The sequence below is a fragment of the Vulpes vulpes genome, chromosome 13 (assembly GCF_048418805.1).
Source record: "Vulpes vulpes isolate BD-2025 chromosome 13, VulVul3, whole genome shotgun sequence".
In the NCBI taxonomy this organism is placed as follows: Eukaryota; Metazoa; Chordata; class Mammalia; order Carnivora; family Canidae; genus Vulpes; species Vulpes vulpes.
The window spans coordinates 127,058,385-127,070,411 of record NC_132792.1 but is presented as its reverse complement, the minus strand read 5'-3'; the positions used below and the strand labels follow the sequence as shown (position 1 = coordinate 127,070,411).

The window sequence follows — 12,027 nt, the reverse complement described above, 5'->3', positions numbered from 1 at the left end:
CGAATACCCTGCTAGCCCAGTTGGAATGCTCATACTTTGTGCTGCAGCTGCTACACCAAACACCCATCGTCATTCATTCACTGTGCTCTGCTACATCCCCTAGTTTGCAAGTTTCCCCCATGGTCTACATTGGAGAAAGTGGGTTCCGTAGCTCAGGTATGCAGCTGGAACTCACAGAGTAACCTTATCAGATAGGCAGCCTTGCAGAGAGCTAGGAGTGAAGACAGCTTCCAAAGCCAGACTCCCTGAGCTCTAACCCCAGCAGACCCTGTTGTGTGATTTTGGAAAACATTTCTGAACTTTCTGGGCCTCTGTTTCCTCACTGTGTAATGATGCTCACAAAAATCAGTCATAGAGGGTTGTGATGAGGCGCTCAGATACATCGTGCCTGGCACAAAGCAAACACTCACATAAGTTAAATGTCTTTATGTTGAACAGTTGCATCTTTGGCATAAATCTGTACTGCATTAACAGACAAAATAGGATCTAAGATGAAATAAGCAAGTTGAGTGCTGTGGAAATGCAACAATCATCTCTGTAACAACACAGATAAGGACCCCTGCCCCCAGATAAGCCAGTTCACACCAGCTCCATGTGGGGGCTCCACAGCCCAAAGTTCTCTATGACCCAGCATACATAGGACTCCTGCCCACATGGGGGTGAAATCAAATGCCCCAAGGGCCCGCCAGCTTCCACCACAGAAGACACTTAAAATCCATCTCCAGCTCATCACACAAAACCATCACACAAACTAACCATTTCTTACTCAGAAAATAGTATTTATAGAATTCCCAAGCACCACCACACTGTCTTAGAACACACAAGAGCATGGAGCCTCAAAGATACAGAGGTGGCCAGGCCTTCCTGACACGGTAGGTCTGATCACTGGTGGGGCAGCCTCACTCACTGGATTGTCCACCACACACACAGGAGATGGTCCGTCCCTCCTCAGGTTAGAGCACTGGTTCTTGACATGCACTGGAGAGGAAGGCAGGATTTGCTCCGACCCTAAGCAGCCAAACATCTCCTGGGAGGCGTAGGTCATGTACACAAAGCCGTCCTCATCTTTGTAGTCCCTGTAGACTTCTGCCATGGTCATACTCATGCTGACCAGGCTCCGATTGTTCACCAGCAAATATAAGGCTTCAGTGGCCCCAAGGACCAGGCGGCTCCTGGGTGGGGAGGAGTGGGGGGCAGGAAGGGAAAACTTTAACTGGGCATGGAATGGGCCCCTGACCCAAGCCCTGGCTTACCTCTGTCTGTCCACGGCAAACATGTCTACCCAAGGAGCCCACCTCTCCACTCTAGTGCATTGTCTTCAAACTTGACAATTACCCAGGAGGGCTTGTTGAAAGCAGACACCTGCACTCCACACCAAAAGAGTAAAGCCATCTTACCATTAACTAGGAGACAGACATACCAACACAAAAATGCTAAGCCCTCTTTGCTCTGAAACTCAAGGTATGTACAGCCCCAGACATACAAAAGTGATTACAGTATCTCCCAGCATCTCATTGTTAAATAGCCTTGGAATGAAATGTTGAAAGGCTACTACCCTTTCCTCCCTCTGCCATCTCTCCCCCCACCTCAAGGAGATGGAGAAGCAGCTTAGTTCATTTGGACAGGCTATAATGTCAAGGTCAATCTGAGGACTGGTTCATCCTGGAGTGGAGGACAACATGACAGCGTAGACACTCAGGTAAGGGATCTGTCTCCCCTGCAGCACACCTCCATTTGCTCTACTTGGAGAGGTAGGCATAGCTTGCCCACTCTGGTCTCAGAGATTTGAACTTTCAGGTGAGCTAGGTCCATGTGGTTTTGGACACAGGTGGCTAGAAATTGATTAATTTTAGAACCAGATAATCTCTCCCAAAATAACACTGAAGATTTCAGCTTTGATAATTGCATGGTTGTCTGGGTAAAAGAAGTGTTCTACAATGGGAATGGATGGAGCTGGGGACCAGTGCATTGCCTTCAGCTCTGCAGGAAACACTCCACACAGTCTACACTCCCACCTCCTGTCCTTTGCTATACTATCTTTCAATGAGGGTTGTGGCATCCTCTGGAGGAGGAGGTTCTGGGGAAAGATTTTTTTTTTTGTCTATTCTGTTCACTGCTTTAAAGACAGCCTAGAAAGAATCCAGAACATCACTGATGCTCAATAAACATTCTGGAGCATTGAATGTTGGCATAGAGAGGGGATTAGGGCTGGTAGAAAACAAAGGATGACCTCTGTCTGGGAAGGAGAAAAAGAATGGCTCTCAGAACTCAGAGAGTTGTTTCTAAGGGAGGTGGGTGAGGGGTGGTCACCCTATGTTACATCAACATGTTGGGAAATAATCCTAACACTGGTCATCCCTTAGGCACTTCCATTCACATGGGGCCAACATAAGCTCCCCAAGGAGAGGATATCAAGATCCTCTTAAATAATTCATCAAGACAAACAAGACAGAGACAAACACTCACTCATAATGAATTCTTAAAGAAAAAGCAGCTATGCAGCTTGCAAGGGCTGGCCTTTCTGGACTTTTCAACCCCATGAAGAATTACCCTCTGGGCTTATATTCACATTACTCTCAAATCATTTTTGTTGAATCCATGTATCAAGTGACAGTACTTACCCCTCTTAAGCTTTAAAAATAGCCCCGTTTTCTTTGCCGTGCCTTAACCTAAAGGAGGAACATGTCTGGGGACCTTTTCCTGTCCTCCCTCCCAGTGAAGGGAGTGCCTGCCTTTGGAAGAGGTCCTCATTCCTCCAGGGCACAGACACTTTAAAGGTATCGTGTGTCTGCTGGGAAAATGAAGACTGAGTTGTTTTTTTTTTATTATTTTTATTTTTTTATTTTAAGACTGAGTTTTAAACAGCTTGTGGAAGAACAGATCTTTTGGACTAGTTTCAGAGCCAGGACTACTTCCAAAACTTCTTAGAAAAGTTGGCGGCTCTTACTCTCTTTAACTTGCTATCTGTGGGATTTTCCCCGCCTGTTTAAGTTAAATTACTTCTCAGAGCATCTTTTCTGTGCCCTACAGAATCTAAGAGGTGAGTCTCAAAGGAAATCTTTCCCCTCTCTTACAGATTCTCCCCCTCCTCAAAACCAAACCAATTAACAAAGCAAACGGAAAAAACCTCACCTAGCACATTCCCCAACGTGCACATTGTCACCTACCGGATGATGCTGAGGAACTGGATCATGGTTAGCTCCTGTGGGACCAGGAACTTGGTCTTGTCCAGCAGGGGCAGGAACTTCTCCCTGGGGTAGCGCTCCACTATCACCTGTCGAGAGGGTCAACCCCCAAGAATGTAACTCAGAGGTCTCAGTATCTTAGAAAACTAGAACAGGGAGAGACAGTGGGTTTTTTTGTTTTCTTCTTATTATTTTTTTCATTTTTTCTCTCAAGGAACAGAGTATACTCCTTTTCAAAAAGCGTAATGCGGTCTTACCGGGATCTTGTTTGGGAACTTTGCTCGGATTCCAGCAACTTCCTCTTGTCTGGTTGCTGTGGATATTTCAAAGATAAAAGAATAAGTAAACAGCAAGAGAAGTCTGTATCCTCTTCCCTCTCCCTAGCAACCCAGATAGCTACCCTTAGAATTTTACCTAAACTCTTCCTCTGCTTGAAGGGTCTGAGGCTTTGGGTTTTCTGTGGTGTCTGCATTTTGCTCAACAGCTGTGTCTGTGTCTGACTTAAAAAAAAAAAATCCCACAACCAGGACCTAACTCATTCCTCAGCTGCTTCCAAACCGCCCCGCAGGAGCCTAAAGGAGGCCCTTATGTAGGGCTGTGTGACATCAGGCTTCCCCAACCCTCCTTCCCCTCCCCCTCCCTGGGTAGGAGGAGGTCAGCCCAGAGAAGGAGATGGAACAGCCACTTGCTTGCTTCTCAGACAAAGTCACTCTGCTCATGGCCAGTTCAAGATGTTTCTTTGCTGGAGAAATTGGGGTTCACAATAAAATCAGTGGCTGGGTCACCAAACAGCCTACGTCTGGGATAAGGACCCTGGAGAGACCAAATAGCCATTTGGTAGGGACAATCTTTTTATTTTTTAATTTTTAATTTTTTAATTTTTCATGAGAGACATATAGAGAGAGGCAGAGATATAGGCAGAGGGAGAAGCAGGATCCTAGTGGGGAGCCTGATGCTTGACTCCATCCCAGAACTTCAGGATCATGCGCTGAGCTGAAGGCAGATGATCAACTGTTGAGCCACCCACCTGTCCCTTCTAGGCACAATCTTGTGCTTTAGTAGGAGCCTATCTTGAAGGTGGGCCAGGATGGGGCTGCCCCGCGCTGAACTGGGCTGCCTTACTCCCGCAGCAGTCCTTCACAGCCAGTTTTCACAGAAAGAAACCTATGATCAGAAAGGTAAAGGCATTTGCCCAAAGTCATACAGCCAGTAAGAGAGGCAGTTGGGATTAAAACTCAGATTTGGTACAAAGTAGGGCACACTCCAGTATATGCTGCCATTTTATTTTCTCTGCCATAAAGGGGGGAAGGAAGCCCAGTGACCCCCAAAACCTCCTTTCAAGAGATAAGAAATAGAGGCCCATAGAGGTTAACTGGTTTGCCTGGGATCCAAGGGCTGATAAGAGGTAAGACACAGGTCTCCCAGGTCTCAGCCTCCAGGGTTTGCTTCCAGAAATGTATGCACACCCAGGCAAACCTCTGCACTCCGAGTGAGCAGAGGGTTTACATTTCCCACACTGATTTCCCGGCAGAATCACTCAAAAGTGAAGAGTCTTCAAATGAACAGAGTGTGACATAAAGGAAGGTGATTTTACATTCTCTACGTTTGCTTCATGAATCAGTGTGAATCTCAGTGCTTTGGCTAATCATCAGGAATGGACATCCAGTGATTAAATGATAGCATCACTGACAAGTGGCTTCATCCTCTGACTCTCCCTCTGATGCCCTTCAGAAAGGGCACACATGCTCATGGGGCTGCGATAATGGGGAGCAAGTGTATACTTTGCATTTGTAGTCAAGCAGCTTTCAAATACACAATCTCATTTAAACCTCCGTTGTCTTGTGGATGGGAAGGGCATGTAGGATGCATACTTTGCAGATGCACACCTAGCCACGGTGCCCTGAGGTGGGGGCTTCCCCAGACCATCCAGTTCCCAGTAACGGGTCCAGAACCCAGGACCAGCAAACCTGGCTGCAGGCCTGGCCCTCTCAAATACCACCTCAATTTCTGATCTTAGATAAATCACTTCACTTATACTAAGTATAGTTTTCCTTGTTGCAAAATGACTATTTTTACCTGATTAGAATGATTTGTTTTACCTAAGGCAGAGTGGTTACGTGAGAGTTGAATGAACTCATTTATGTGAAGCAGCTAGCAAGGGCCTGGCACCAGATCCGACGCTCTCCCCGCACCAGGCCTCCCCAAAGGCCCCACAGTCCGGGAATGTGGACGCACATTGAGGTTTGAAGGCTGAAGGAAATAGCTCTGGGTTGGGGCCAGGGGAAAATAAGTCCCAGCTGCAGTGTTCGGTCCATCATTATTAGGGCTTTGAGATGCTTCCTAACTGTGCGGCATTTGGCTTTCTCAGCTGGCATCTGGGATTAGCTCAGCCAGGCCTACCTCTCAGGATGTAATGGGGGTGAAGGGGGTAATAGAACAAGGGACTTGAGGAAAAAATAGAATGCAGCAATTCTCATAGAATATATTACCATTCAGCAAGAGAGTGGGCTAGATCATTTTTCTTTTGTGGAAAAGCTTCTTTTTTGAGGAGAGCAGGGTGTCCATGGGTGCTCTGGCCGAGGGGCAGGACCAGCCATCTAGGTGACCAAAGCCACATTAACATCACTGCCACAAGGACTGTGGGGAAGGAGATGGGAACAGCTGTGGTAAATGGCTGGAGCAAGAGCCTAGGCTTGACCCAGAGTCCTGCCTACTGAGGCTTTAATAAACAAACTCAGCTTTTATACTAATGAGCTTCACCTGTCCCACAGGCAAAGCATATGAAAGACAAACTGGCTGAGGTCATTCTGATTCACACCCACTGGGCCTTCCTCTGTCTCCTCAGACCTGGGCAGGGCTCCTGGGACTAGAGAGAGCTGGCCAAATGAGATATGGCAGGGGTGGGGGGCCGAGGGGGGTGCTAGCAACTGGGATTAGGAAGACTCATTTCTCTCCACCTATAAACATGGGACACAGGTCCCACCTTCTTAAAATAGCAACTAGTCAAACTTCCCTTGACTCGACCAGACTGTGAATGTCACAGAAAGAACAACTTTGAAAACAGTCTTGGGTCCCAAATCTTGTCGACAAGTACATTACTTCTTTTTGCTTCATGTTATTCATCAGTGAAATGAGTATGCTTTCGTTCCTCTCGTGGGGCTGTGTCGATGAAAAATGTGGGAAGCTCTGCGATGTCCATGTACATGAGGGACAGGGCAGTGGCGGCTGAGTAAACACAGGCTCTGTCACTACTCACCTCCTATGTAGCCTGTAGCCTAGCCCACTCTGCTCACACTTCTAGAACCTTCTGCAAGACTTGCCCGAGCTCACTCTTTCCACTGAGCTCACTGCCTGTCTTCTTCAGCTGCGGTCTGGAATCCATCCCAACACCAATGCGTGCTCTTGGGAGGTCAGTGTTAACACACACAAGCACCTCTCTTTACTCCTTATTTTATTTGATCTTTGATCTGTCAGCATATGGAATTGTGCATTTTCTCCTTCTGAAAAGTCTCATCTTTTGGGTTCCAAGATCCCACTTTCTTGGGATTCTTCTCGCATTCCTCACCCTGATCTGAAGCTGCCAGTTCTTAAGGCTGCTAAGGAGATAAGTGGACTATCCATTTATCCATAATAAATTCACGTTTATTTATGTGAATAAGAACTGTCACAAAACATCTCAGTATTTCTTGAGCTGTAGCTATCTGTGGATTGCATCGAGTGCATGCAAGCCTGTGGAACAGCAGCATCCTTGCTGTGCACATGAAGCTTCAAGCGAGCCCCCCTCCCCACCTCCCCGGGATCACTGTGCTTTGAACTCCATTGCTGCCCTACACCCTTGCAGTGTACAAAGCTTAGAGCCACCAGAGCTCCTGCCCCTTAATCATGACATTTCCCCAGTCTTCATCTAGCTTGATGTGCTTTCCTAGGATGACTTTAACCATTCCTGAGGAGTGCCATCAGATAACTCAGTTTTTTCAACGTGATTAAAAGTAGGCCCGCCCCTTGGCAAACAGATATTTGGGGCTTACAGAGGGACTAGGACAGATCCACTTTGCCTTCTCATCCTGTCCTATTGTGGCCACTGTCATTCATCCTTCCTGGCTACAAGCTTTTATTCTCAGGAAACAGGTGTGGAAAATTACTGCCATGGGCAATTGAGGTGTATACACCTCAGAGAAGTGGCCAGAAGGTTGGAGGGCTTGAGTAGAAGAAAGTCTCCATCAGTGTGTCCATTTCAGAAAGGAGAGGTTCTGGAGGCTTGACTCCTGCAAGGAATTTTGCCTGGATTTGTGGCTTCACGGTGGCAGTGGGGGAGACAGGAGCAGTGTGTCAAAGGAGGGCTCCTATTGTTACAGACACTTGAAACTTCCCATCCTAGATAAGACTCAGGATGGGAAGGTGATGCTCACATTCATGAGGTAGGAAGCAGAAATTCAAACTTTATTTCATTCTTTTTTTTTTTTTTATCAAGTGCCCTTTAAGATACTTCCTACCAATAACTTGTTTATCTGATCAACATGAATGAAAACACTTGAAGTCAGAACAGCAATGAAAATAGAAGCTTCTGGTTCCCAGTCCCAAATTAGCCATTGAATGATGAAGTCACTTGAGCTCAGAATCTGCTTAGTTAGTCTGTGAAATCATTTTAATGCTAGAACATTGCTATCCTGTCCCAAGGACAAAAGTAACCCACAATCACCATGAAACAACTGAGGGCAAGACCTTGCCTCTCCATGCAGCCCCAGTGCCTGGCACAGAGCCTGGCGTATAGTTCATGCTCCATAAAGTTAAATCTATTTCTCTGCATGCAAACTGCCAGCACAGAGAAGTGCCCAGTCACACAGTGATGTTGCCTGAAGCCCTGTATGCAGGGAAGGCAAATATCCAGACTATATGTCGACTACAGTCAGATAAATCACAGCTTCTTCTAGCAGTGAAATGAGGCCAATGACATCTATGGCCATTGGGTGATCAGTTGGCCTCCTTGAGAATACTATGCTATCAGGGCTCCAGCATCAGTGCCTGTCAGGTGATTGGACATTGCCCTTTTTTGTATGCACTGAAGCAATAGTACAGTGGTAGCTAGGCCTGGTGAGTTAGAATTCATGCTGCTGGGCCCACGTCTACTTGTTCTAACCCTGGGGAAAGTGGGTGTTGGTGGCCAAAGTCAACTGGCTAAATGGCCAACCCATTCTCTATCCTTGGTTGTTGAATGCCTTCTTGGTGGTGGTTCTCTGGTGGCATTCACATGTGTTATAAAGATGTTTACACCTACACCCATAGGTGCATCCTCATGCCTCTTTCCTAGATGTCCTTGTTCCCATTCTTCAGGCTTTCTTCTTATAGCCCCTGACCACCAGCCACGACATTTGCTGTTGCCCAGGAGTCTGTATTTACCCCAAGTGAATGCCTGGGCCTACTGCCTGAAGCTCTGCCCAGTGGCAGAACTGCCCCCTACCACTGATTTCAGGACCATGTGAATGGGGCTGTAGCAGAGCTGTATTATATATTAACTTGCACCATTTACTGAGCCTATACTTCTGTGAATTAAGTATAGCCTTTTCCTTCCTCTGTCAGCTGATTGTATATGACCTTCCCCAACAATGGCCATCCGAGTGAATGAGGGAAGGACATGGGCACAAGAGTGGTGAATTACATGGTGGTCTGGGCTTCCAGCTAATGCAGCTTTTTGTGCCCTTGGTTCTGCGTGTCTTATCTTAAATGTACTCCTTCAGTTTTGTTTAATTAAATTAATTGATTATATTGTTTGAAAATTTTATTTATTTGTTTGAGGAGTGGGAGGAGCAGAGGGAGAGGGACAAGCAGACCCCATGCTGAGTGCAGAGCCAGATGTGGGGCTTGATCTCAGGATCCTGAGATCATGACCTGAGCTGAAATCAAGAGTCAGACATTCAACCAACTGAGCCATCCAGGTGCGCCCCTCCTTTAGTTTTATGATGGATTGCTACTGTTTATGACTGTGGGTCATACAAAATCTATCTTACAGTGGCCCTTGTCAGCAAATTTTAAAAGATGAATCATTCTCTGTTGCAGATGACATGGCAATGCTTTGAACCTTGGCGGCCTAAATTGTGACTCTTATTGGGACTGACTGTAACTGACCCAACACAACATCTTTTTCCATCACAGATACCATGAGGTCTACCTGGCTATATGGCCCAAGAAGGCATGGCTGCTTGCAACAGAGTTCTTTCTTGCTGTGGCTCCACTCAAAGCTGGCGACATGTTGTATCTTCTAGTATATTCTCGTGTGCAGAATATGCGATCTTTAGAACCCAAAAAAGGCAATCGAGAACTACATTTCCTTCTTTGTATTGGGAGGTGTGCTATGCAATAGTTTGTTCTTGACTATTGAGAGGATGTTGCAAAATGCTCAGATCACTGACTCCCTAAAATCTTCATGGATTAGGCATTTTCCTGAGTCATTGAAAGATTTATGTCCCGCCTCTGGAAAGCATGTGCCTCATAAAGGCTTCCAATGTACTGGCTACTTCTTGCTCATCCGATTGGATCAACATCATACCATTGATATCGTGGGCCCATGCCATGTTACTTGGGATCTCTAGACAGTCTATTTCTCTCTGGACTATGACAGAGGGTAGGGGAATTAACATAGACTTGCATTATTTGCTCCAAATAAATGCAAAATGTTTTTAGTTCTTTTTGATAGGGATGGAAAAGAATGTATTTGCAAGATCATGGGCCACAAATCATGTATCTGAGGCTATGTCAATATTCTCTGGCAAATATCTTAAATCACACAAAGCAGCTATAGATGGGGCTTCTATTTGATTGAACTTCCAAGAACTACCCTAACAACACAGTAGTGGGATCATTTTCTATTTTCCTTGCCAGGATATCACATCCTTGCAATAGGGAAATGCTCTGACATCAACTATTTCTTCCTTATCTAACTTTATGTCTTGTGTCTCCTCACACATATACCTCCCATTTAGCATATTTAGAATCAAGACCTCCTGGCTGCAAGGGCACATTGTGCTAGGTCCTGCAGCTCTCCCACTGGCCACTTTATGCTTATAACCAGATTTAGGTCACAATTTATGCAGCTTGGTAATGTCACGCCATAAACCTAGTCATTAGCATAATGGACAGTGGGAAAGGTGTGGTATATACTGAGCAGGGACACATGGATGAATGTGTCTGCGTGATCTTCAGGTGAGAGGGGAAGAATTAGGCTTTATTTTATTTTTTTAAGATTTTATTTATTTACTCATGAGAGACACAGAGAGAGAGAGGCAGAGACACAGGCAGAGGGAGAAGCAAGCTCCATGCAGGGAGCCCAACAGGGGACTCGATCTGGGGTCTCCAGGACCACGCCCTGGGCTGAAGGCGGTGCTAAAACGCTGAGCCACCTGGGCTGCCCAAGAATTAGCTTTTACTTGAAAAGAGCAGACCAGATCTTTCAAGGGAAGCCAGGGGCTTAAGATTTCCAAATTAATTGATCCAGATGTACTTACCCCAAATCTCAGGTTCCGATCCTTCCCAGCCGGGACACTGACTACAGCATAGCAAACATGCCTATGTTGAGAATTCATCCTTTTCTGGTGTTCTATTCCTCTTGTAGTTAGGATGGGGCCTTGATCTGCAGTTTTCTCTGTCCTCCAGCTAAAGGAGATGAGACTCTCTTCCAAAGAGGCCCTCTGGATTTTACACTTTGCCTTTAATTGATGATTAATCAATTTCAGCCTTTCTTTTACTTTCTGGACAGCATCATAGCTCCCAGCAATAGCTATGCAACTCCAGAGTCCTTATAATTAATCTCTGCTTTTTAGTTCTCAGTGCACCACAGGCTTCGTCTTTGCCACTGGTACCCTCACTCATGGGATTTGTACCATGCTCACGTCCTTGGGCTAGAGGAGGAGACTAACATTACATACACATGTCAGGTTAATCCACTTTCTTATTTAATCCCTCCAAAAACAGATCAAAAGACACCTGAAGGTCAGAAAGCTTAAGTAATTTGCTCAAGATCCCTCAGCTGGTGAGATTTGAGCATATGACTATATTGCACCAAAACCCATTATGATATAATGTTTTTCATTCTAGATTGTAAAAATGCTTAAAATAGAGCCCTCACTGTCATAGGGATAGCACTCCCTATGACATTTCCCTAGCAGCTCCAGGTTTGGAGCTTCACACGCACAGAACCTCTACCCTTTCTGCTGAAGGCATCTCCAAGTTTTTTATTTTTTTATTTTTTTATTTATGATAGTCACAGAGAGAGAGGCAGAGACATAGGCAGAGGGAGAAGCAGGCTCCATGCAGGGAGCCCGATGTGGGATTCGATCCTGGGTCTCCAGGATCGTGCCCTGGGCCAAAGGCAGGCGCCAAACCGCTGCGCCACCCAGGGATCCCTCCAAGTTTTTTATTATTGTTATTATTGACATAGAATTGACATAATTGTCACATTATAGTAGAACATTGTATTAGTCTCGGATGTACAACATAGCAACTTGAGATTTGTATATATTAGGAAACGATCACCACAGTAAGCCTAGTTAACAAACACAACACCACATAGAGTTACAATTTTTTTTTTTTTTACTTATGATGAGAAAAAAGATCTACTCTCTTAGCAACTTTCAAATATACAGTAATGCTAACTGTAGTCCCATGCTTTACACCACATCCTCAGGACTTACTTACTTTATAACTAGAGGTTTGTACCTTCTGACCCCATTTATCCTTTTCTCCCACTCCATAACCCCACCTTTGGCAATGACCAACCTTCTCTGTAGCTCTGAGTTTGGGTTTTTTGGGTTTTTTTTTGTTTGTTTGTTTTGTTTTTTAGATTCCACGT

The 12,027-nt window shown here is 45.5% G+C and overlaps 1 protein-coding gene across 1 annotated transcript; it reads right to left on the bottom strand.

Annotated features, from left to right (window-relative positions):
- Positions 1–573: 573 nt before the first annotated feature.
- Positions 574–6,567, bottom strand: MAP1LC3C (microtubule associated protein 1 light chain 3 gamma). The gene is made up of 4 exons (XM_072733732.1): positions 6,516–6,567; positions 3,443–3,498; positions 3,168–3,274; positions 574–1,172 (listed from the first exon to the last, which is right to left on the bottom strand). Exons 1-4 carry the CDS (start codon positions 6,565–6,567, stop codon positions 812–814), a joined length of 576 nt encoding a protein of 191 aa, XP_072589833.1. The 3' UTR covers positions 574–811.
- Positions 6,568–12,027: the final 5,460 nt, after the last annotated feature.

Coding starts and splice junctions, on each gene's coding strand:
- MAP1LC3C (XM_072733732.1), bottom strand. CDS start 6,567: ATGGATTCCAGACCGCAGCTGAAGAAGACAGGCAGTGAGCTCAGTGGA. Junction 3,275..3,442: donor AGTTCCCAAACAAGATCCCG/GTAAGACCGCAT, acceptor CCCTCTCGACAG/GTGATAGTGGAGCGCTACCC. Junction 1,173..3,167: donor CAGTTCCTCAGCATCATCCG/GTAGGTGACAAT, acceptor CTCCCCACCCAG/GAGCCGCCTGGTCCTTGGGG.